Consider the following 25,270-nt stretch of genomic DNA (forward strand, 5'->3'; position numbering starts at 1 on the left):
ATCCTTCTTTGGTTCTCCAATAGACTTTCATGTAGTTTTACACTTAAACAATAAAAAAAAGGAAAAAAAAGAAAAATTTCGATGGAGTGGTATCATGTGTTGGCTTGAGCTGGTTAGATGGAGTGGGGTCCAATGGTCCATGCATTTGGGTGAGCAATTGAGTGGAAATAATTTTGTGCTGGTCCACCTCTTAGCCTGATTGAGAGATGTCATGGATGGATAAAATCTGCACTGTTTGATGATATGAAAGAGAAGCCAAGGCACCAATATGTGGTGATCAACTAAAAAAAGGAAAAATATATATATTCCATTTTATCTTCTGCTTGCAGGATTTTGCTACATCAATTATTCATGCATAGTAAGATACTGGCATGTGAAGCTTTCAAAGCGAATTTACAATACTTATCGCTTCGCTTTTTGGCATCAATTTTTTACATTATTGATGTGAATATCTCTGAATAACGTGATTTTTTAATCTTGAATGCAGCATACATTTACTGAATTTATTAATATTTGAGGGAGAGTCTTGGTGCAATTATAAGATTACTTCATTATGATCTGATATCGCGGACTCGAAATATGAGAAGAATGATCTCTTCGTATATACTCGTAAAATAAGATAATCTTTATTTACTAATATTTATCCTATGCAATGCAATGCATGTTAAATGGCATATTTTATTATTATAATTTTGTCAAAAAAACGGATGGAGGTAGGTACCAAGCTTTTGCATTTAGAGGGGTCATGAGAATATTATAGAAGTTGACCTCTTAGAAAGATATTGACTATTCCAAGGTATTTGCCTTGCGTATAGTTTTTTTTCCTCACTCACTTTACAAAGGAAAAAAAAAACCACATTTATTGTAGGTAAAAAGGAAAAATATTTGGCTAATACATGGCCGCCCATAAGATAAGTTAAAATTTTGTAGTATGATAATGATTTGGCAAATTAGTAGATTTTAAGTAGAACTATCTATGTTCTTTTATAAAGAGAGAACTAACTTTGGGTTATTAACTATTTCTAAAAAGTCGGTTGAAATTAACCAAATCCCATTGGTTTATTAAGTTTCTATTGGTCCACCTATCTTACTAGCTTCATTTGGCAATCTTGTTGCAATGGATATGATGGGAAGAAAGAGAATCAATAATTGAATAGAGTTATGATGCATGGAAATACATGAGCGATGCCAAAATTATTGGTACCATTCATTATATAAAATAACTAGTCCTTTCTTATTCTACATTCTATTCTACATCATCTACGTAACAATTATTTGCTCTAATGAAACCTATTTAGCACACCTATCTTTCAAAATCAACCAATGATGCTATTTGTATTTTCTTTTCACTTTCCCATATTAAATGTGATATGTTATTGAATTGGATGGTATTTAAGAGCATGTCTAGTTTCATAATTAATGGAGATAGTTTTATAGTTTTTTCCTCATTGTTATGATGAAAAACAATTTGAGAGATAGTATTATTAACTAGGACTATATTTAAATCAGATGAGATTCATGTTTTCTTATGTTATTAGAGTTCATCAATTTTTTTCATAGATTGAATAATAATTTCAATAGTTTACAAACTTTCTACACATGATACTACAGAGAAATTAAATGACTATATTTTATAGAGTTTTCATATATATACATGCTCTGTTATCTTGAGATCAATGAATGCAACGACTCTCACAAATTATGATAATAACTTGCTCAAAAGATGGGGAGGTGTTTTTCTTTTCTGAAAAAATGATCAACAAAGTGGATCATGTCCATCTACTTGCACCCATTGCATTATAATGTGAATTTTGAGTGATTAGTAGTGCTATGCGTGCGCTATGTTATTCGACGACAAATGATGAATTGTAACTCAGTTTTGCATTGCCCATTCATACCTACTGAATGCAAGCCATTGCTACATATAATCTTTGTATTTGGACAAGTCATCTGTAGACTATTCATTACCTATTTCTTGGTGTCATACAAGTATAACCTATGTCACTTTTAATGTTCTGGATCTCCATTGCTTTCACCCTCAACACAGTTTTTGCTAGCTTAATTATTCTCATTCTCTTGCAATATTCACATTATCAAGTTTGACCTGCTAATCTTCTTTTATTCCATTACGGTTCTCTTCGCCATATCAAGGAATGATATTTAACTTGATCAAATATGCATGGAATTAAACTTTTATCGAAGTGTTTCACAACCTTCCATGCCTCAAATGGCCAAGTGATCAAACCGTCAAAACTTGGGTGCAATACAAAAAATCGTGAGCTTGGAGTATTTGATTAGCGATCGAGATTACTGTGATTCACAGCTTTTTGCTTCATTTTCTTTTTTTTAGTTTGATTAGGAGGGAGGATACTTGACATTGATGTTTATTAATGAATTCGGCAAAGTCGGTCTTCCATCAACGGTCCAGAGTCAAAATTTCCACCGAGTCCACCACTAAAGTCTAACATCATCGCGGAACCACAATTTTTAACGGTCCCGATCGGTCCTCTCCGGGAATCTTCGCCCCGCCTACTCTTTTGGGTCCACGTGTCTTTGACCGAGCTTTCGCCAGTTCGCACTGTCCTCCGAGCCCCATCGCTTCCAAGAAATGCAAACCGTCGGATAAGCGTCAATCCCGGAAATCGAACGGTGAGGATCATGGAGAGGAATGCACGCCTCGGGAGAGGAGGAACAGGTTAGTTAGGATAATCCGGCGGGGCAGTGAACGCGTGGGTCCCGCGGGGCTCCCGACCATTTCCCTCCTCTATTTTCGTGCTAAGCGGGTGGAGATGCACGCACCGGTCTTGTCGCTTGCAATGGCAGCCCCGTAAATTTCTCCCCTTTAAGTGGCGTCTCTGAGAACTAATTTCACTTCCATCAAGAAAGATATATTTATTAAACACCCCTCAAAATCTGTCATATTAGAGTATGAGCCTTTGTGGACAGCAGTTTTTTTTTTCCCTTCCTGTTCTGGGTGAACTACATTACATACTAGAAACTAATATGGGTGCATTGCGTCAGTCCAAAACTCTTGTTGACAACAATTCAACTAGATTCAGCCAGTTTTCAGAAAGTTCCAGTAGACTTAACTAAAGTTGCAAATAAATAAAATAAAAGTTTTATAACTGCAAAAAAAATATAATCTCAAATAACCTACTATTTCTTTTGTTTATTGTTGGAACTTGAAAAAAAAATTACTACAATTTAGTCATAATTAACATTTTAAAAATTACTTATAAAATAGTAAAATATATATTTGTAATTTCTTATCTTAATTCAAAACCAGTGTTACCATGATCATATTGGAGAAGATATTTTGTATAATAATTTATTAGTCAATCATTATATTACCATTTTAGCATTTTTCTTACTTCCATCTATATAAAATTTATAAACATTTAAAATATAAAAATATGTAAAAAGGTTTTAATGTATGCAAAATTTATGAGTTAATTATGAAGTATGGCATCAACTATTTACTCAGTTAGCCGGCACTCTTTTCCTCGTAGAAAATATATTGGATTCAATCCAATGAGATGGTAAATAAATTATATTTTTAAGAAAGTGGTTCATGATTTTTTTTTTGGGGGTAAGAAGGTCCATGATAGTCATTATTGAAGAATTTTTGAAACCTTTTTTTTGCAGTGGAGTTACCGGGCAAACGTAGGATACTACATGACCATTATGCAAATATTGGAGAAACTCAATATATTTGTGATCAGGGGGTCATCTGCAAAAATCCCGAAAAGAAAGAATAAAACTCTTCTTTGTCTCCGCGACCTCTCAAAACCCCACTGCACTCTCTCTCTCCCACAGAACACCTCAAGAACCCGAGGGAGCTCCCATCTCCAACCCCTCCCGAATTCCTCCATTCCTCTCCATTTCTAGGGTTTCCGATCCGCCTCTCGGCCCTCCCCTGAGGTCCAATTCGTCTCTGACCTCGCTCGATCCGCGTTTCTTGTGCTCCTTTGAGTCGAATTCGTTACCGTGAGCGGGCTGTCTTTCGATCTGAGGTCCATGGGAGCTTATGATTCGAACCCCAGGAAGGACGCCTCCTACGGCCGGGAGCCCCGGCCACCGTGGATCCCGTCGACGGAGGGCGGGGCCGGGGTCGGGAACCTGGCCGACCGGTTCTCCGGCCTCGGCGTCAGCGATTCCCCCAAGGACAGTCTCTTCCAGGTGTTTAAGGCCGTGGAGGACGCGGAGAACACTATCAGGCAGCAGGTAAGCTTGCCTTTTGATTTTTTTTGGAATATTGATGGTTTTATTCTCTGATTGGCTCGAAAACTGAGCTTGACCAATGTTTGTGTTTGTTAATTTGTATGTTGCTTTCCTTTTTTGGTTTCTAGACCATGCAGGACGATCATTTATTGCATTCCACTGTTCACTGTTTACGTGAATTTCGAATTTGTTGCCAAAAGTTTGGATTCTTGATCATTTTATGTATGATATCGTTCTATTGTTTAATGTCCAAAGAGAGATGATAGCTAGTTTGATGGCATGTGCGTTGAGAATGTGGCTGAAAGTCATCAAGATGCTTGTCAATGGAGGATTTCGATTATAACAGGGGACTCAACCTTCCTGTCTTATCTTATCTAGGTGGCACTTTAGTTTAGTCTGATAAGTAATTGGCTTTGTAACTGATGAAGAGGGTTATGGCCCTGTCCAGATTTAACAACTCCATTGATCAAAGAATCAGTTTCCTGATCCTCAATGGCATCTGGCATGCATATGTACCCTAGCCAGATTTAGAAGCTGTTAGGTTTATACTGTCTTCGACTGAAAGTTCTGGCCATACCTTCATAATTATTGTCATAGGCAAACAGCCATAATGTCACTGCTTTCACTGAGTCCTGCCATTGTTTTGTTATGGAAACATACTATTTAACAACCATTTGAGTTCTTAAGGTAAAATTTATTTGAGTACCTAGAATTTGATGGTGCAACAGTTTCTTTACATTTTTTCAAGATTGCTCCAGTCAAATTGTTAAAACAAGACTTCCAACCATATCTTACAATGAGCAAGATAAGAAACATTTTTTTTCCTTTCTTTTTTTCTTTCAGATAATGGACTTTTAGTGTATGCAAAGCATTAAAGGAAAAAACTACAGCTGCAAACAGGAGACACACTATTCCTGAAAAGCCTTCAGTGGAGTTGTTGAAAAGATGATTGTGGTCTCAGCCATGATTTAGGGTGAGAAATGAGCCAAAGAGACGGTTGGAATAAGATGGCCAGCAATATTCCTAGATAATTCAGGACTAAAATTTATTAAAACTATTCAGCCATAACTAAGTTTAGAAGCTGAATTTGGTCAATCTTTTATATCTTGGTGGTAAAACATATTTTACGATAAATGCATATACACTGAGCAAATTCAATCCTGCTCAAGACAGTTCAGTAACTCAATTTGTAGAACCATAAAGCAACTTGGTACGGTGGCGATCAAAATTTAATTTTTAAGCACCTAAAGCATGGGAAAATTTTATGAATATCCATTAAATTATTAAATGGTTCTTTCCTATTTTCATAGAAGTAGCAATATGCTCTGCATGCTTTAGCCTGTTGCTTATAACCAGAATTGCTAAGTGAGCCAACTTGAGGCCTGTCAGATTGCATAAAGCTATATCATGATCAAGTTTAACTAGACTTCCATATTATTGCATGAAATGGATTCTGACAGAGTTCAAGACCATGCTTGACCATACCTGTGCATGCCTAAGGCTTGATTGGATCAAAGGCCATAATTGTTTGGGCTATCCAAACATCCCTTTTTTTGGCAAGATACACACTATTTAATATCTCCTAACAGACCATTATTATTGATATTGAATTAATAGCTTTGAATAACAACTGAATTATATATGTATATTTGCCTATACACTCATATGCATGCATATCACATGCATTCGAGTATTCCAAACTTAATTGAACTAAGTACAAGCAAACAAGAAGGCAAACTAGGTAATCCTTAATCCTTAAGCATCCTGTCTGAACTATTTAAAGGTAGATCTTTGTCTCAAGTTCTGATCATTTAGTAATGGAGCAAGCCTTATTGAGCGACATGCCTGGTTGAACTTGAACATAAGCTGCTTATGAACATACAATGCAATTAACTGGCCTTTCCCCTGTGCTGTCCTGTGTGGCCTTGCACCATGCCACCATTGACTTTTATTAATTTCCTCGTATCGGTCCTTTAGCATCAACAGCTTCTAACCTTGCATCCTCCCTACCGTTTGATCTTCCAGCATTACCTTACTGCTGCTGTCAGTAGTTTTCATTGCATTGCTTACCTTGAAGGTCAACATGCTGTTAACCATAGTTGTTTTCTTGCCCATGGGTTTGCAGGTCCTCAATCCCCGCTGCTAAGCTAGCTCATGCAATGCTTACAAAAACTTGCAACTATACTGCAATCCTAGCCGCTTTATCCGCCTTTATATGTGTGTGTGTGTGTGTTTCTATATATATATGTGTGTGTGTGCGTGTTTGTGTGTTTCTATTTATATATATATATATATGTATATGTGTGTGTGTGTGTGTGTGTGTGTCCATATATATATGTGTGTTTGTGTGTCTATATATATATATATATATATTCACTTGGTTCTACTATATGATCAAATAGATAACAAATAAGTAATGTTCTTTGCACCAATGAGTATCACCTTATACCAGGCATAATACCATACCGTACTGAGCTGATACTCAGTACGGGGATGTACTGAGTGTTCATATGCCGAGCTGACCCTTGGATCGGGCATACCGATACTGTGCCAACATGGTATCCATACAAGGTTCAATATCGAGATTGCGAAACTTGCAAATTAGAATTGGTCTATGCCCTTGGTTCATATTGACCGAACTTTTACATGATAATTACATTAATTGCCCAGCACATCTGATTTCATGTTGTCTGCACGCAACATAATTTTCTTATGTATGCCTGCAAGTATTCTTTTTTAGTAATTTTTTACAGATTGATCATACTAGTTGGATATCCCTCAACATTTGAAGGCTGTTATTATGTGATGATGCAATCAGACATTTCTCTAGTTCTAAATAGTGCTGCATTTTTTTAGTTGGAAGAGAATAACCAATTAAAGGACGAACTCCTGCGGAAAACGCGAGAACTAGAAAGATATGTAAGCACTCCTGTCCTGATAGTCTTCTTCAAGTTTATCATCTATGCATTTTTTTTCCTGGTTAATTGTGGTCTTTCCAATTAGTTTTGAGTCTTCATAATTGTGTCTGTTATCTTACTGATTAGCAAATGTAGTTGCTTAGTCTTCTTTTTTCATTCAAAATGCTATTTATATAATCTAAGACTAGGTTAATTGTCTTGGTATGCATATATTATCTATTCTCAAGTATTATGGGATAGTTAAATATTATTTTCTTATATAACTGGAACCTTCTTTTTATCTAATTTTTGTTTTTGCTAACAAAGATTATAGGGGCTTCAAAAGATAGATGTACTTTAATCTGTGTTGGAGGATGCAGGAAAAGTGGGGAGGAAGCCCTAAGTTGACATAGACAGAGGTTATGAGAAAAATTATGAAAAAAATTGTGAAAATTTGAGGTGGTTTGGAATGCTTGGTAAACAAGGATTTGTAAAGCCAATCCAAAATAGGACAAGGCTGGATGGTTATGGTTACGGCTATGCTCACAAAATAGGATAAATTGCTCAGTCATAGTTGGATGGTGCGGGAGTGCGGAGGGTTCCAATTGTTGGAATAGTTAAGCATTTGTCCTAGAAATTGACTGACTTTGGAGTTTTTAAAAGCTAGTTTCAATTAGTAAAAGTTTTTAAACTAATGCAATAGTGCATAATATCTGTAGTTAAACATGATTAGATGAAGGGACCAATATGCACTAGTACTTAGATCCTTGACTTGGATTTATATTTACCTTATTTTTATTCGGTTTGTAGAAAAACACAATATTCTCATGGTCTGAAAAACATCTGTGCTTGCAGCATCTTTACATGAGATCTTGAAAGCAACCATCCCAATAATTAGTCACACTCACAATTAAGATATCTTCAGATAATGTCTGCATAACTGTTACATTAACATCTACGATGGATTAAGCCTCAGGTCCACCCTTTTCTCTTTCTTGCTCAGGTGGACCATCATTTAAGGTAATTCTCATGCTTCACTGAACCAGATCTTCATGGAACATCATTCCCTGATGGAGGTTTTTTCCAGAGCAATTGAGGGACAAAATTAAGTTATATATTGGTTGTCACCTTTCTATTTCCATTTAACCAGGGAAAACCCTCTAGAATCAAGCAAATCTTTAACCTGATGAATAGTTTGTCTTCTATAAGCATATCCAATATGGAGTGACAAAATTAAGTTATATGTGGGCTGCCACCCTTTTATTTCCATTTAACCAGGCAATACCCTCTAGCATCTAGCAAATCTTTAAACCAATAAATAGATTGTCTTCTATAAGCATATCCAATATGGAGATGTTTAGCTGTTTTCTCGGAACCTAGTTTTGGAATACAACAGGCTGGGCTTTTGTGTCTCTTTTGGTCTCTGTTTGCACTGTTCATTTAATTTTCTGCTTCTAAAAAAAATAACATGAGTGTATCTTCAATACTTTCTACATGCTTTTTGATTTTACTCATAGACTGGATATTACAACATTACGAACATGGTTCTTATAGAACTAAACAAAATGTTATCCTAACAATTTCTTTTCATGAGATTAAATTTTTGCAGCTATGGTATTTTTTGTTTGTTGGCAGAGGTCAGAGGCTACATCTCTAAGGCCTTCTTCTGACGCTCTAAGAGATGATCATTCCGTGGATCCCTACAAACATCATCACTCAAATTCTCCAGCAGGAAATGAAGTAGATAGGACAAGATGGGTGGAGATTGGTTCTTCACTGAATCCCCAGGGTACTCTAGTCATTCATCAGAATGGAATCCCTGAAAGTGAGGAGCCTCCTTTGCAAAAAAGCACAGTGAACCCGCACTATTCTGAGAGCAGAAAGGTAAATGGAACCTTGAAAAATTTTCCTGGTACACAAAGTGGTGCAGAAACTGCTGGCTTATCTCAGTTCTCTATGCCGTCTTCAACATCCTTCTCTCCAAGCAGGTATTACATACTGCATAGAGTTTTGCATCACTGTGTATGTGCTATAGATGCCAAAAGACTGTCTTGAAGAAAATCTAATGCTAAGAATGTATCTTCATTCTTTTGATTGGTACAGGAAGGAGGTAGAACTTGATATGAGGCTCACTTCATCTGGACATGGGCTGATGCCAGTATCTGAATTCAGCTCAAATATTATGTGGAAACAGGTGGTTTATTGGTCTTGCTCACGGGCACTCATGCAAATCCTCATCTTGTAGTAATTAATAAAATGGAGGTTATTTTAAATGCAGGATCTTATTACTAAAGTTAGAGAACATGAAGAAGAGATTGCTCTGTTAAGAAAACACCTTGCTGATTATTCAGTGAAGGTGAGAAAAATGTATCAGAATATTAAGCTATACCTTCTTTGGTGGTCCTTACTTTTTTATTAACTCAATGACTGGTCCATTCTATAGGAAGCACAAATACGCAATGAGAAATATACTCTAGAAAAACGCATTGCTTATATGCGGTTGGTAAGCAAGTTTCCTAATATCTCTACATCCCATCATTACTCAAGGCACAGGATATCATTTTTGAAATAAATGTTTTCCAGGCATTCGATCAGCAACAGCAGGACTTGGTTGATGCTGCATCAAAAGCCCTTTCCTACAGACAAGATATAATTGAGGAAAACATTCGTCTAACATATGCATTGCAAGTACTATTTCAGCTGATCATTGAACTCTGTTTTAATAACTTCACATATGGAGCTGTTAATTTTTCATCTGCATAATGGTTTTGAAAGGCTAATTGCCATCAAATACTTTTTTTTGGTCTCATCATCATATACTGGTTGTATTTATTGCTTAATCACTAAAATGTGGTTTAAGATGCAATAATCCCATCTGTTCCATTTATATGTTCAAAATATATAATGTACAGGAATCCTATGATTTCTTGGGCATAGAGTTTTTTGGCTTCTCAAGCAACTTATTTTATAAATTCCTGTCTTCTAATCATAATGGTTTATATTTGCTTTTATTCTATATGCATGTTAGTCTGTATTCTTTCAATGGAATATATCACTGCTTTGCTCAGATTTACTACACATAAGTTATTAATCTATGCAATTCTCCCTATATGATTTGCTTAGCTCTTTCATGTTCACTGGCAACTCATTTGTCTAATAATGCATAATCAGTATCGATAGAGACAATTAACTCATTAATAATATCATCGTTTAATTTTATAAATTTGCGTGATTTCTTATTCTTACATTACAGAACAATTGACATCCATGCCACTCCTACATACACTCTTACATAGAAAGTTGATAGTAAGCTTTTACTTATGCAGGAATCCAGTATATCTCTCTACATATAGATTGGTTGGTAAATGGGTTGGATCCGACAGATCAAGTTGGCAACTATATTTTCAAACTCAAATCCAAACCCAGTTAGTAATCCTAAATGCTTTTGGATTTGGAACCCATAGAGGCAGCTTCTGTATATCTGGAAATAAATAGTCCTAATTGTGTATTAGGCATTGCAAGGGTGAAGCATGGACAGTGGATGGTAGTCTAAGAAAAATAAGGTTGACATTTAAAGCTTTACCAACTTTGGTGGAGAAAACTTTTATAAGATGAAAACATACAACAATTTTTGAGCACCACCATAACCAAGCCTTGTCTAGACTATGTGTGGTTGGCTTACTGAACTCCCATTCAACCACTATTCATATTTAGAGCTATCTCTAATGTTATTTCAAGCCTTTCCATATACTTTCTTACAACTCCCATCCCTGTTAGCGACTTAGCGTAGATCGTCACATTCTCTCCTAACATCATCAAACATTGAAGTACACCTCCATACTGGAGCCCCTTAATGTCTTCACTGTACATGTCTATAGCATTTGAATCAGTTATCCATTAGTCCTTAATTGGTGCAACTCCTATATCTCCTCCAATATTATTTTTGTTCTTGGAGGTCAACTTTTTGGAGCTCAAAAGACTTGGAAAATCTCCTTTATGCATTAATATGGAAGAGGCCAATTGTTTGATTTATATTCCTAGCTAATTCTTTCAAGAAGTATCTTTTCTTAAAGGGGTAACAGATTTCCCCATGTGCTGTTATATGGAAACATGTAACTACTCACTTTCATACAGTGAATTGCAATTTTACTGTACTAGCATGGTTTGCATGTGATTCTGTGCTTTTGAGATATAGGCTGGAGAAATGGTCCAATTTTCGGGATGGGTGCTTAAGTAGGGTGGGGGAAAAAAGGAAAAAACTAATACATCTGGGGGAGAGTTCAGAAACACCCGGATTTACTTCAATATTTACCAGTGTTTAGGGAAAAAACATATTATAGTGGAGTCCAACTTGGGGGTGGAGTGGAATCCACCAAGTTTGCATTATAATAGTATATAGATACAGGAAGCAGAACTTTCTTCCTTGCCAGCCTGGATGAAAGCACCGCATTTCATGTCCAAACAAAACTATCTTGGACCTGAGAAAACTGGGGCTTTAGTCTGCCTGCTTTTTGTCCTGGCCTTTTTGGATTCACATCATGCTCCCCAACATATAGCAAATACCACAAACATCCCAACTAGTTATTCTATACACCATTCCTTCTACAGTTCCACTGTATAGATCCTGCTTATATTTTATAATAATAGTGATTACAATGGCTTGGAGGAACCCTGACTACTTGTTAACAGAGTTTTAGTGTTTAAGTAGTGACTGTTATTTGGTTCCTTCAAAAAATTGTACTTAATATAAATAGTTGGATGACATTATTTGGTCATGTGAAAAACTATTTTTGAATCATTTAGAGATATTTTAATATTGAACATTATTTTGCCCGGGAGATCAGATGACAATAATTAAAACAGTTGTCATAACAGAGAGTTGTAGTCATTGTTGTACTTGACCATATTATAGATATTTAGATTAAGAACATAATTTTAATAAAATATCATATAATATTAAATAAAGTGGCTGTTGCAATGTACACTATGTAGTTTGTTATGTGATTAGGCCATAACCTTTAGGATGGTTTAGGATGAAATGCAGAATTTTAGTTGCTACTAGGACAGAATTGCTGCTGCTTTTTATATTGTGTGCACCATAATGTTGGAGGTGTCCTGAAACTGTTGTTGTTGTGTTCTAATGACTGTTATTTATTGTCATGGCATGAGGTCTTCCAATTTTCTATGTGCTATTTATGTATGGACACATCATCCATTGACTTGACCATTGGATAATACAATGCTAGATATCTGTAATTTGTCATTGTTTCCTTGGTTACTTTTATTTTGCAACCCGAAGAGATATGTAAAATAACTTTTGTTTCTGTGAGTTTTTCCTTATAGTGAGCAATTAAGATTTTTAACTTTAAATATTTGTCATGTGCAACACATGTGAACCTTAGGCTGTAATTAAGTTGTGAAAAAGGGACTGGATAGGTAACACTAGTTGCATAAATACATCTACTCTTGAGTAATTGGTGTGTCTGGTGTTTGATTGTGCCAGCTCTTACATTTTGAAATAGACCTCTGACACTGAGGTCTGCTATAAGAATTCCTTTACATTAACTAGATGGAATAGGCTTATTTCTTACTTCAAAAGGTCTTCCCACGATGACCAAATGGTTTACGCAGATTTGTGGCTTTTTTGGTTAATGAAGATCCTTATTATTCAGAAACAACCTTGACTTATTGCCAGAGTTGGAGGGAATAGAGGTTTGAACTTGTATTGGTGAATGAGTGCATTCTCAACTGTTTCTTCATTCTACTATAGTCTGAATACCTTGACTTATAGTCAATCTCCATTTTTTTTCACACTAGACCCCTTTTCCTTTCTTCACCTGAGCATGAAAACTGTGCATTTAATGAGAAAGGAGAATATTTATAATCATCTGTATCATAATTTAAAAAAATGTGCAGTATGAGCTGTCCATGCAGCAGCAGTTGCATCTATAAATGTCCTATGCTTATTAGCAGTTGGAATATTTTGAGCAACTGTTATTATTACCAGTGCTCCGCTATATTTGATACTAAATAGGTTTTTAGTGCCAAGTGTTTGCATTTCATTCATTTGATACTAAATAGGTTTTTATGTTGAGCTGTACTAAGTCGAGTGTTGCAACCTTTCCTGCTTTCACTAAGATATGTTTGGACCTCTGTGCTTACCAATTTATGTTTGTGGGATGTTGCTTATTCTTGTCAGCTGCAAGTAGCATGTTAATTTGCTTTTTAATTACCTTCAGCACTGTCGTTTACTTATCAGAATAATATAGCTAAATGTTGAATTCAGTTCTCTTTTCTCTACAGGCAGCACAGCAGGAAAGGTCTACATTTGTATCTTCTTTGTTGCCTCTTCTTTCAGAATATGGCCTCCAGCCTTCTGTGCTTGATGCTCAATCCATTGTTAGTAATTTAAAGGTTTGTAGATTGCTGTTTGTGCAATAACAATAGAGCTTATCATAAATTTATGTCCCATAAATATTATCCTAAATGTTTATTGATCTGTGAATATTCTTTTTTGTATTATATTCCTTGTTGTCAACACAGAACCATGAAAATTTCAAGCTATTCTGAACATGTGCAGCAGTGATTTTGGTTGTACATGGCCCAACTTAGATGAAAAATATATCCTTAATTGACGCAATTAAAATGCCCGTGCTTATATGTTACAGTGACGTACATTATATGGATTTGATGAAATTAACCATGTTGACTTCGCAGTTCATGTATTAAGTAACCATTTTCTGAAGAGGGTTGTTTCATTGCATTTAGTTGGCAAAACTGTATGTATAATAACAAGCATTCAGAATTAGTACATTTTTAATTGCATGACAGTTGTTTGGTTTTTCTGTTGGTGCACTTACAGAAAAGAACACTGTGTGGCCAATTGTGAGTGATGCAACTTTGACTTTGCTAATTTTATAACGAATAACATTGTTAGTTATAGTAATATATTATTACTTTATCAAACTGATAATATATAATACTATACTAATATAGCTATAGACTTATAGTCAAGGAATGCGGAACCGTCTTGAACTGCCCGGTTTGGGACGTATTGAGCCATGCCGGCGGCGGATCGGGACGATTCCAGCATTCAAAACGAGAAACCGACAGGAGGGGGAGAGGGAGAAGAGAGAAAAAAAGAGAGAGGGAGGGTGGGCTGTCTGGAGGGCGGATCCCCTGCTCCGGCTCTCTGCGGCAATGAAACAGGGGTCTGAAGGGCGGAGCCCTTGCTCCGGCCCTCTGGCACCTTTCGGCGCCCCTCTGGTGCCCCACCAACATCCTCTAGAGCCCGTTCTATCTCCCTCCCGTCTTCCCTCTTCCATTCTCCATCTCTCTTCCATTCCCCATCTCTCTCTCCCTTGCTCTCTCTATTGTGTCGCTACGGGCCTGGTACCGGTATGACGAATCATGCTTATATTAATAAATTATTACTCTATATGTTTGTCTTTGTACTTTCAGTGTGTGCCAATACTCATCTTGGCGTGTGATACCCGGGAAACAATATATTACGGTGGTTATTATGCGGCGGTGGCTTTTGTGTATAAGTAATTTCTGTCTTCTGCCTGTTTTTTTTTTCTGCTGAGTTTGCAGCTGGTACAATGATGTTACTTCAACTATTTATTTTTCATTATGTCTATTTAGAGGAAATGAGGGGTTCATGGGTTGGAGGTTTGGCAGGTTGCCCACATCCATGTCTCACCTGTCTGGTGATTTTATTAGGTTATGGTGCTATCTTCCAAATTCTCCTTTTTTGACATGTAAAAGCTGTGGTGTTAGGATGTATGCTTCCAGGTCCCAATTTTCTCCTCAAGAGGGGAAAAAACATACACGCACAAATTAAGTTGTATAGTGTTTGTCTTTTCTCTTCTTTATTCTTTTTTTCCCCCCCTTGGTGATGACGAGTTATTCTTACTGATATTGAACCTTAGAATTCGTTAAGGAAAAAAGAAATATTGAACTTTAGAATAGTATTTAAAATGGCTATATTAACCTTTTGCAATCTCATTAAACTTGATTTCCATAAATAAAAAAAATAAAAACTGTAACATCATTTCTTTGCCTTCCAGTGAACTTAAGTTCAACACTCCTAAATATGAAAATAAATTACATTCTTCTGGCTTTTGACTAGATACAGGTTGTTGCATTTTGGGATTTGGCATCTTATTGTGGTGGACTTGCCTCTTGCAGGTTTTGTTTAAACATTTGCAGGAGAAACTCATCATTACTGAGGTATGTTATATTTATTTAAGGATAACATGAAGTATGCATTTGTTGATTTATTAGTCTAGAACTCTAGATCTTGCATTTAATTTGGCACCTTTACAAAACTTTCGTGCATTTAATAAATGTCACCTCTACATAAACTTTCATGTATGGTAGTGAGCATATTATGGTTGCTCGGAGCTGATATTTTCTCACAGAAATCACCTTATGTGCAAACTTGGATGGTGCAGGAAAAACTAAAGGAGTCTCAGTACCAGTTAGCTCCGTGGCGTGCAGAATCATCAAACAACACAAGCTTTCCTCCACAATCGCCTTCTCATCCTCTTGGTGCAGCAATGGCTACTCCTGTATGATCATACATCTTTCTTCTTTTTAATTCTCTGATTTCAGTTCTCTCTAAATTTCTTTTGCTTGTTAGAACAAGAATAGCCTTGAAATTGTGCCGCAACCAGCATATCCTCATGCACAATCTCCAATTTCTTCTCCTTCCAACATTCAAACAAGAGATGACTGGGAGGTACTAGGGAACCGAAATCGCCAAACTGGTCCAAGTGGTCTTGCTACAAAGATTCCCGACCATGATAACTTGGAGAGAACCTCTCCTCCCATAAGCAGGTGAACCTAAATGATTTCTGGCCATTTATAATGCTCTGATTGTTGAATTTTCTGCTTACTATTATATTACTTTCATGATTGTCTATCAGATAACAATTCAGCTGTTCTTTTTAAGTCAACGTTTGTTCATTATTGTCTGACAAGCTTCATATTCTCTGTTTTATTCTCTTCCCATCAAGGTATATATCCAGCATGGTGGGATATATCTGGACTTCTTAAGCCAATTATGCTGGGACTGTTCTAGGTGGCAAGTCGCCTTCTTTAGTTTATGGACATGTCATGACCATAAATTTTAAAAGTCTATGGAAACCCGGTACAAACTTTTTAAGAATTCCATGTAGGGCAAACTTCTCAGATTTAACTAATGCAATTCCCAGTACATGGTAGCAGTCAGAGAGAAGAGTTCGTGGTTGACTTTAAGTTTGCCAGTATTGCAAATGTCTGTGAATAATCAATATTATACAGATAAATTTAGTATTTCATTAATAGACTTATGTCATAGTGCTTCCATTCAGTTTTAACATTAGTGAGCACCGATGTATACAACACTGGGCTCCTTTCCCTTCAATAATGTGATTACTTCCCATTGTTTGTTCTTTGTAGCAGAGATTTCCTCTTCAGGAGCTTGTATCCACTCAGGATGAGCAAGAGCTTCTTCCACTAGTACTGATTCTTTGCATGAATCAGTAAGTAAATAAAGGCATGAAAGAAGGGTGATAGAAATTTGGGAACACAAGTTTACTTTAAAGGTGCTACCATGTTTGTTCTTCTTAAGAACAATAAGAAGGTACTGGTAGGCAACTGAAATTTTGGTAAACTATTATATTAAATTGGATAACACTCTTGTCCCTCCATACGTGTTCATAAATCTTTATGTTCAATAAGTCGAAAGACATTGACAATATGCTAGAGGTCGCTAGAAGGAAAATTGATAGAAATGGTATTTATCTAGGTTGCATTACTTGGAACTTGGTTGAGATAGACCCGGTTTGGCCCGTACTGAGTTGACTTGGTGTGTGGCCGGGTCGGTTTGCTTGTGGGGTTCGGAATCGAACCCGAAACAGTTGGAACCGGTCCAAACCAGTCTCGAATTGGTTAGAACCGATCCTAAACCGGACGAAATTGGTCCAAACCAGCCAGTTCCGCCAGTTCCACGCGGAACTTGTGCGAACCGGCCTTTGCACCGGTTTGGACTGCTCCGAACTAGTTCTCCGTCTCTTCCTGTCTTTTTATATGATGGGAGAATTGTTGGGAAGGCTTGAGAAACTTCTCAAGCCTCGTTCAATTCTTCTTTTTTTTTTGGTCAAAACGTTCAATTCTTCTTCAACCCTCCCCCCTAATGCTTTTGTTGACGATGAGGATGATCCCATGATCAGATGGCTTGTGGGCCGGTAGCAGGAGCCAAAACTTAATGAGTCAGGATCGCGTCCACAACTGGCTAGTTTCGTAGCAAAGAGTCTAGGGTCGATGCAGGAAAATGGGCAGATCACAACATTCCACGCATCTTTCCAGCCGATCACCCACAGTCACAGGGGTTACTGGGGAGCCGATCATCACATGAGTCCTTGTCCGAGACATCCTTCCAGAGATATGATCAAGAGTTGCTTAGACGAGGCCCCCATGCTATTTGGTCGACTTAGTCAGGAGGGCGGCATCCATCCTCGCAGCATAGCCAGGCAGAAAGGGGCATGGAGGGTAAGCTGGCAGTTGCTTAGCAGCGAAAAAAGAAAAGGCAGTTGCAGCCTCGATGGAGAGTGGAGTTAGTTTCACTCAAATTTAGAGACCAGAAAGAGCGGCGATGATAATTCTAGTGGTCATGGATTTACTGGCCAGAAAGAGAGTGGAGGACATCATACCACCATTTATGAGACAGCCACAGGGTGGTCTTCGATTCATCGGTGTCCCAATTTATACATGCTACACAGGATAGGGACCACGGTGTATGATCTGATAGAGTCCACGAGGATATAATTGCATTTAGGAGATGAGATCCTCGAGGTCATTCAGAAGGACATGATGCAGCTGCAGATGACCTCGCACACGTGGAGTAGGATCCATCGACGTATCAGGTTCTGGGTCGTATACTGAATCCTATTACTTGTAGCTACATGCAACCTATGACCTATATGGATACAGATATGGATATGGTGCATTTGAGGCATCGTCTTCCGGTGGCTACTATCCTACGCAGCCTAGAGCATTTTATAGGTCGAATTTTGCTGCCGGCATATTCGGATGGACCTTCCACAATCGTATTATCAGCCAAAGGATACCTCTCAGAACCAGAGCTCCAGCGAGAGATTCGAGAATGGTTATAACCTAGAGAACATTTCTTATGGACTGAGCGTACAGGACTACAATGCCATTTGGTTAGAGGGGTGGGCTGATGTGCCTCCTGATTATGCTAATGATCCGGATATCTACGAGAGACATCGCCACTCGAGGAGATTTTAGATATCGGTATGTATGTTGTACTTTAAAAGTATGCAATTGACTGTATCATTTTATATTTTGTATCTTACTAATTGATTTTAGGATAGTTTATGTTGTTTCATGTGTTTAGTCCCACATAGATCTTGGGTACTTATACAGGATCAAGGAACTCAAATAATACTTTTTGGTTAGCCTTTTTGGGTGAGGTCCTGGGTTGTGACAAATGGTATCAGAGCAGATCTGACCCATGATGTATGTGGACTAGGAGACATGTAACATGGGTTCATGGAGGCTGACCACGGGCATATTGTGGTGTTTGTAATTAGATTTGAATGAATTTGAACCTTTAGCCTGCGAGGACGCCAGAACTTACATGTGGGGGTATGTGAGGATCCGTGAGGGCGTGTGTTTAGTTCGACATCGGTCATTTGTTGGGTAGATTTTAGGTACTTATACAGAGCCAAGGAACTCAAATAATACCTTTTGGCTAGTCTTTTTGGGTGAGGTCTTGGGTTGTGGCAGCACCATTCTTAAATAATAAGGATTACATCTTATTATTCAAAATATATTGCTGGATGAAGAACTACAAGGTCGTTTTCAATGACATAGTTTTGTCTCGCTTCATATAACATTAACTGCAGGAGGATGCGGCATTTACATTCAGCAGATTCCCATAGATCTGGTAATCATGTTGTGTACTGTTCCAGGAATACCTTTGCTCAAGATACTACAGCTCGAGTTAATCAAGGCGATTCTCATGGTGCACATTTTACTGATGAGTCCAAAAGTCAAAATCCATCTTTCAAGGATTTTGTCAAAGGCAATGACATGGGGGATCCTGAGGCAGCTGGAGTCCAGCATGGCAGAGAACCCTCAGTTCACTGGGCTTCTGGCGGTTCTCCTTATTTGGCATCTGGAATGGAAGACCCAAACTCGTCTTACCCACATCTTCCACCAGTCCTTGAGGAGCCCAGTTCTTCATTTTCTGAAGGTATAACATCATTTAGAAATTTAGTTATTCTGCTTTGGAGATCATCTCCAATGATCCATGATGATTGTGTTATCTGTTGATAATCATGCAAAACATGCAGCTGCAGAGGATGATCCTTTGCCAGCAATAGAAGGGCTTCGTATTTCAGGGGAAGCCTTTCCAGGAAGCGAACTTCAAGCAAGTGGGTACTCCATCCATGGAACCACTAGTTGTAATTTTGAGGTATATATCTTGAATAACAATGTTTTATACTTTTGTAAAACGTTACAGCAATTTTTTCTTTTCATTGAAATGCTTTATGGTTCCTCCATAGTTACAACTTTATTCTCTTTCCCTTCTGATTTGTTGCAGTGGGTACGTTATTTAGAAGATGGATCTGTGAATTATATCGAAGGTATAACCTATCTTCACCATCTTCTTTTAATATATTTTTCTTTTGGAAACTTTCAACTATAACAATATGTTATGTTACAGGAGCGAAACAACCCACATATCTTGTAACTGCTGATGATGTGGATTCATACCTTGCCATTGAAATCCAACCCCTGGATGACAGGAAGAGAAAAGTAAGCTGATTTATTGGATAATACAGCTTTTTTGGAGTTCGCTTTTCTTTTTGTAAGATTAGTTTTCTTTTTTCTTATGGACATAACACTTCAGGAAGTGAGGACCTCAACCAAGTTAACTCTTTTGAAACTTCAAAGTGGAGAGATAGAAAAACAGTCCTTAAACCTGATGGGGTATCAACATCTCATCTAGGACGTTAATGCACAAGCCCCACATTAGATACCTACAAACATACAAACTAGCTCTCTTTTGTTTGCTCCTATGATGGTTGCTAAATGGGTTTGAAATAAATCACAAGGAATAATTTTACAAATGTTATGAAAGTAAAACAAATTAACCATCCTGCATTGCTAGAGACATTAGGTCATTAGAATGAATATTTGTTTTGGAGGAACCTTTGATCATACAAGGTATCTTTATAAATCGATTTTGTACATGCGAACTTTGAACTAGTGCAGGTTCGTTAATTATGTCATTAGCTAACAGTAGCATGCACATCTAGCAGAATAAATTGTTTAGGAAGCACTAGCATATCACTGATACATCTGACTCTTTACCTTGTATATTGAGCTATGCATAAGTTCTTGCTGCTACTTGTTGTACCTGTCTATATTATTTAATATAATATATCTCATTTGGGATTGTAGGGTGAACTCGTAAAGGTTTTTGCCAATGAGCAAAGAAAGATAACTTGCGGTGAGCTACATGTTTCCTTATTCATCTGGATATTTTCCTATATTTGTGGTGTTTGCTCTTGTAATTTTTGATGGCCTTGCTGTGGCTTTCTAGTACTTATTTAAGAAATTTAAATTCGTGAAGTGTTATTTTCTTGTGTTAAGAGTATCTAGCCTATGTAGCTTTTATGTTTTATTGGAGAGCGCAGTATTTCATGATTTAAATTCTTGGAGATCAACTTTTCATGATTTTAATCCTTTGTTTTTAGTTCTTTATGTATTCATAGATCCCATTTGTTCCTAGGTAGATTTTATTTGAAGCAGAATATTGTCACACAACTACTCAATCATGTTAGCTATTACAGATGTTGCATCAACATCATGGGTAAAAATGCTCATGTCAGTAGGGCCAGTTACTCAGATGGCCTACCTCTATGACACTAAGATGACGTCTAATGCATGCAGATCACAAATGTTAGGGTATACTCCTAATTAGATGATCACCAAACTTCAAGATGAGCTTGTGGCACTCTTAGACTAATCTCTGGCCTATGCATATTTCTCAAACCGAAGAAAAAGTCAAATGTGATCATGAACTGCTTGTTGTTAAGTAGCTTCCTCCGAGTTGGAGACCTTGACTCAGAAGTGATTACACTTTTTTAAATTGATGTCCTGTAAGGCAAATTCCTCAGAGTCAACAGTAGTTATTGCTGACTCCACCAGTCTGATCAATCTCCTCTGCAAGCAACCACGTCTATAGACTATATTTTTGCTTTTCCTTTTCAATAATCATGATGTATTATGGCATAACCCAATTCATATGGCATGAGGATTTGTTGTCTCAGACTGTCAGGTGCTTGTTAGGAACGTATAAGAAGTCTTATTCCTTTTAACTGTTAATGCTACTGTTTGTTGGATTTATAATGCCTTGCTTGGAGGTTTAACTAGTGCATGCTCTATATATATATATATATTTGAAGTTCTAATTCATAAACTATGACTATATGAATATCTTGTAAACTCTGTCTCATAGTTTATTAATTGGTTCTTTTTTCTCACAACATGCAAAACAAACTGATAAAAATGAGGCCTGTCATTCGGCACTGCTTTGTATGACTTAAAAACTACATTGACTAATATCTTGACTATTTTGAATAGATTTTAACTGTTTATAAATGTGTAGCCAAGTTATTTTTTATGAATTTGATCTTGTATCAGTGGTTGCATGAATTTTCTTTAAGAACTTGTACATGCTTTTTGAAAATGATTTATAAACTATTGTATATTGCCCCAGGTCTGTCATGTTCTTTTCTTTTTTATTTCAATTTCTTTATGTTCCCCTCAGAAAGAAATTTATGTTCAATATTTTATTGTTATCTTGGTGTTATTAGTTGTTGATTTAGAGAATTTAGCTTTGCATAAGCTTTGTCATATTATAGAATTTTGGATGATGCATACTAAACTGTGAACTCTTTCCGGTATTATGACATGCTTTTCTTTAATTTCAAACAGATCCTGAAATGCATGAGCAGATCAAAAAAACTCTTTCAGTTGGACATGTGTCTTTCGAAGTTTCATTATCGGTATACAGGCTACTTCCCAACTTCTATCTATTAGAATTTTCATTCTAAAAGAATCACAATACAATTACATTTTCATCTTATCGAGTTATTTAGACAATTAATCTGTGCAATATTATTCATTTTCAGGTTAGATTTATAGATATATGGGAGCATGCTATTTTGGCAATCAAGAGGGAAGGTTACAGCATAAAGAGCACTGGGCCACGTGGTGTTGTTGTTACAGAGAAGTTTCACGCACAAACTAATGTATGATTCTTCACCTGTTGATGAAGTGACTAGGCAATGAAAGTATGGATGGTCATATATGTGACATTAATTTGAATGAGTCAACACATGACAAATTTTTTCCATTTGCTTGGTTTATTCATTTGCTTTTTGAACACCCAGAACTATGGGATGATTTGACATAGGAAGAGATGAGATTTCACCCGGCCCTTGAATGGTTAATTGATTTTGTTTTCTTGTTGCTGTTAAGGAAGTATGTTAACATTCCTGAAACATTGTACCTTGCACTTGAGGAATCAATGAAAGTAACCATAGAATGATGAAACAAGATTCAGATAGTGCTGATTTAGATTTATGACATTAGATATAATTAAGAACTTAGTGCCCAACTCATGCAATGCAAATCATTTAATACACGAAAAGAAATATATGTATACCCACCTATGTACTTCTTGTTAACCCTCCCCCATATTTTCCTCTCTTTTTGTTTCTTACATCAGGGTCATGTGTATTTGCAAGTATCTTGTGAGCTATGCATACCAAATACCAAGCCTGACATCTGATATATTATACTCCTGCAGATTACTATTCCATATGGACGTCCTGCTGAGTTTTTAATTCGATGTGCCGATGGTTCTGAATCTCTCTTAAAGACAGCAGACAGTAGCCCGTAAGTTCCAATTTACCTGCTACTTATTGTTCGGTTTATTTATATCCCAGACTAAATGGCCCAGTATTTCTAGGCTTGTTCAAGAGACATTATCCAAGACAGGATTTTTCATAGTCAGGGCATGCTTTGCAGTTTTCTGCTACCTCCTAATTTGGCAAAGCGATATTGTTCAAATTTCCACAAAACCGTCACTCTTACTCATGATCCTCTTTCTGTGATTTTTGGCAGGTTACGAGATACCATCGTGCTCACCATGAGATTGTTTAAAATGATGGTATCAATTTAATTCTCCATTATTTAGATGCAGTTTGAAAATAATGAAATTGGTGTATATTTTTGCAGTGCTAATTTATATTTGCTTTCTACTTCGCTATATGTAGGATCTTAGTTTATGTGCTATTTGCCAGTGATGCGGTGTTCGGATAAATAGTATGTGAACAGATGCCAAGAAGAATTGTTTGAAATTTATGGGCAGAAATGTGTTTCTTATTCCACATTATCAACATGTCTTTCACTAGCTTTTAAAACCTAGTGCACCAGACCAATGTAAAATCAAATACCATGACTATAGACGAATGTGATTATGGACCTTGGAATTAATTGGCAGAGGCATGCATGTGTTACTTAAGGGCTACCATGTCTGTGTCTGCCTTTTTATGATGCAACCTGTTTATTGGTTTTGGGTATGTTCTATGTATGTGCGCTGTTTTTTAGAGGAGTGTAAATCTGCAGTTCATTTTTGTCCTGAGCATCTCAGTTGGTAGAAGGACCTATCATGCGGCTTGTCCTACTCTTTGCGTTACTTGTATATTATGTTATTTCTCACAGGGAACCAGAAAAAAGAGGGGCACTTAATTTTTATGAAGAACTTCAAATCTTGTCTGAACCCTGAACCTAGCAGCACAGCTGTATAGCTGATTTTTTTGTTGTTGTTGTTGTTGTTTTTTAATACAGGCTGTGGAGAAGAGAAAAGGGAGGAAAAGGGGTCTGTTCTTCAAGTAGATTTCAGGAACCATGCAATGCAGGATTGGCTATGAAGTAGATATGCAATTATTAGCTTGTATACATTTAGATGTGCATATTTCATGAGAAAGCTGCAGCCATTGTACTACCACCTGCTGCAGAGACCATTGCCTATTTTTCAAGGCCTTTATTGTATAATTCTTTTCTCCATGCTCTCTTTCTCCATTCTTGTCTTTTACTTTAGTTGACTATTTCTTGGAAAATAGAACATTGTTTTGGGACGCGTATGTGGCATAGACGAGATTCTTGGAATGACTAATTTGGTTTGTCTCTAGGATTTGGTCTATGGATTACACATAACTGGCTTGCTACCTTACATGGGAGGCTCTTCAACTTGATACCCCACCTACCTTACATGGATAAAGAGAACGGAAATGCTGGTGGCCGCCGAGGGAGCAGGGATCAGGGGTTTGGTGTTGGCCTACTTGCTGGCCAAGGCTGGGGTGGGCGTGGTGCCCTGCGAGGAGGACTACTAGGGCGGTCATGCCAAGAGTGCAGGCTTCGATGGCGTCCATATCTGGATCTGGGGCTCATGGTCTTCAACAGGGTCACTTTGTCCTATCATCAGGTGGAAGATCGGGGTTCATGGTCTTCAGCAGGGTCAACTAGCCTGGCATGACGTTCTTTGAGAGCCATGGGGTCGACATGGAGGTATCTCATGACATGTCCTTCTCCTTAAGCACTTGGACGAGGGTCGAGGTTGCGAGTGGGGAAGTGGCAATGGATTGGCTAGCTTGTTTGTACAAAAAAAGTTATGCGATCTATCCCTAGTTTTGGCAAATGCTTCAAGAAATTGTCAAACTCAAAACACGACGTTATCAGGTGCCTCGAGGAGCGTGAAAATAACCCTGATCTCGACCCTAGTGAAACATTGGAGCATTTCCTTCAGGTCACATTGGATGCTCTCAGATATTTCGGAAGGCTCATCTTGTTCCGATCTGTGCCTTCATTTTGCTGTAATCACCACCTTCTTCGGTTTATCGGCAAGCAGCGATCGCATTGCTATCTTGGAAAGGTAGGAGAGAGAACTAGAGAGCAGCTGTTGTCGAATTAGAACAATCCGCCGTTTCTATCTAGTGACTCTAAATCCTCGTCTTCGTTCCAGAACATGCCTTGCTTGAACGGTCCGGTGGCCATCCCATTCC

The 25,270-nt window shown here is 37.4% G+C and overlaps 1 protein-coding gene across 1 annotated transcript; it reads left to right on the top strand.

Moving 5' to 3' along the window:
* Positions 1-3,774: 3,774 nt before the first annotated feature.
* LOC103701978 lies at positions 3,775-24,399 on the top strand. Its single transcript, XM_008784220.4, has 21 exons — positions 3,775-4,224; positions 7,078-7,140; positions 8,754-9,106; positions 9,222-9,312; positions 9,397-9,474; positions 9,562-9,621; positions 9,702-9,806; positions 13,422-13,532; positions 15,309-15,350; positions 15,575-15,691; positions 15,763-15,959; positions 19,100-19,383; positions 19,484-19,605; positions 19,735-19,777; positions 19,858-19,949; positions 20,598-20,646; positions 22,137-22,207; positions 22,334-22,453; positions 23,014-23,102; positions 23,331-23,376; positions 24,057-24,399. Exons 1-21 carry the CDS (start codon positions 4,018-4,020, stop codon positions 24,102-24,104), a joined length of 2,388 nt encoding a protein of 795 aa, XP_008782442.2. The 5' UTR covers positions 3,775-4,017; the 3' UTR covers positions 24,105-24,399.
* Positions 24,400-25,270: the final 871 nt, after the last annotated feature.

The sequence above is a fragment of the Phoenix dactylifera genome, chromosome 6 (genome assembly GCF_009389715.1).
Source record: "Phoenix dactylifera cultivar Barhee BC4 chromosome 6, palm_55x_up_171113_PBpolish2nd_filt_p, whole genome shotgun sequence".
Taxonomy (NCBI): domain Eukaryota; kingdom Viridiplantae; phylum Streptophyta; class Magnoliopsida; order Arecales; family Arecaceae; genus Phoenix; species Phoenix dactylifera.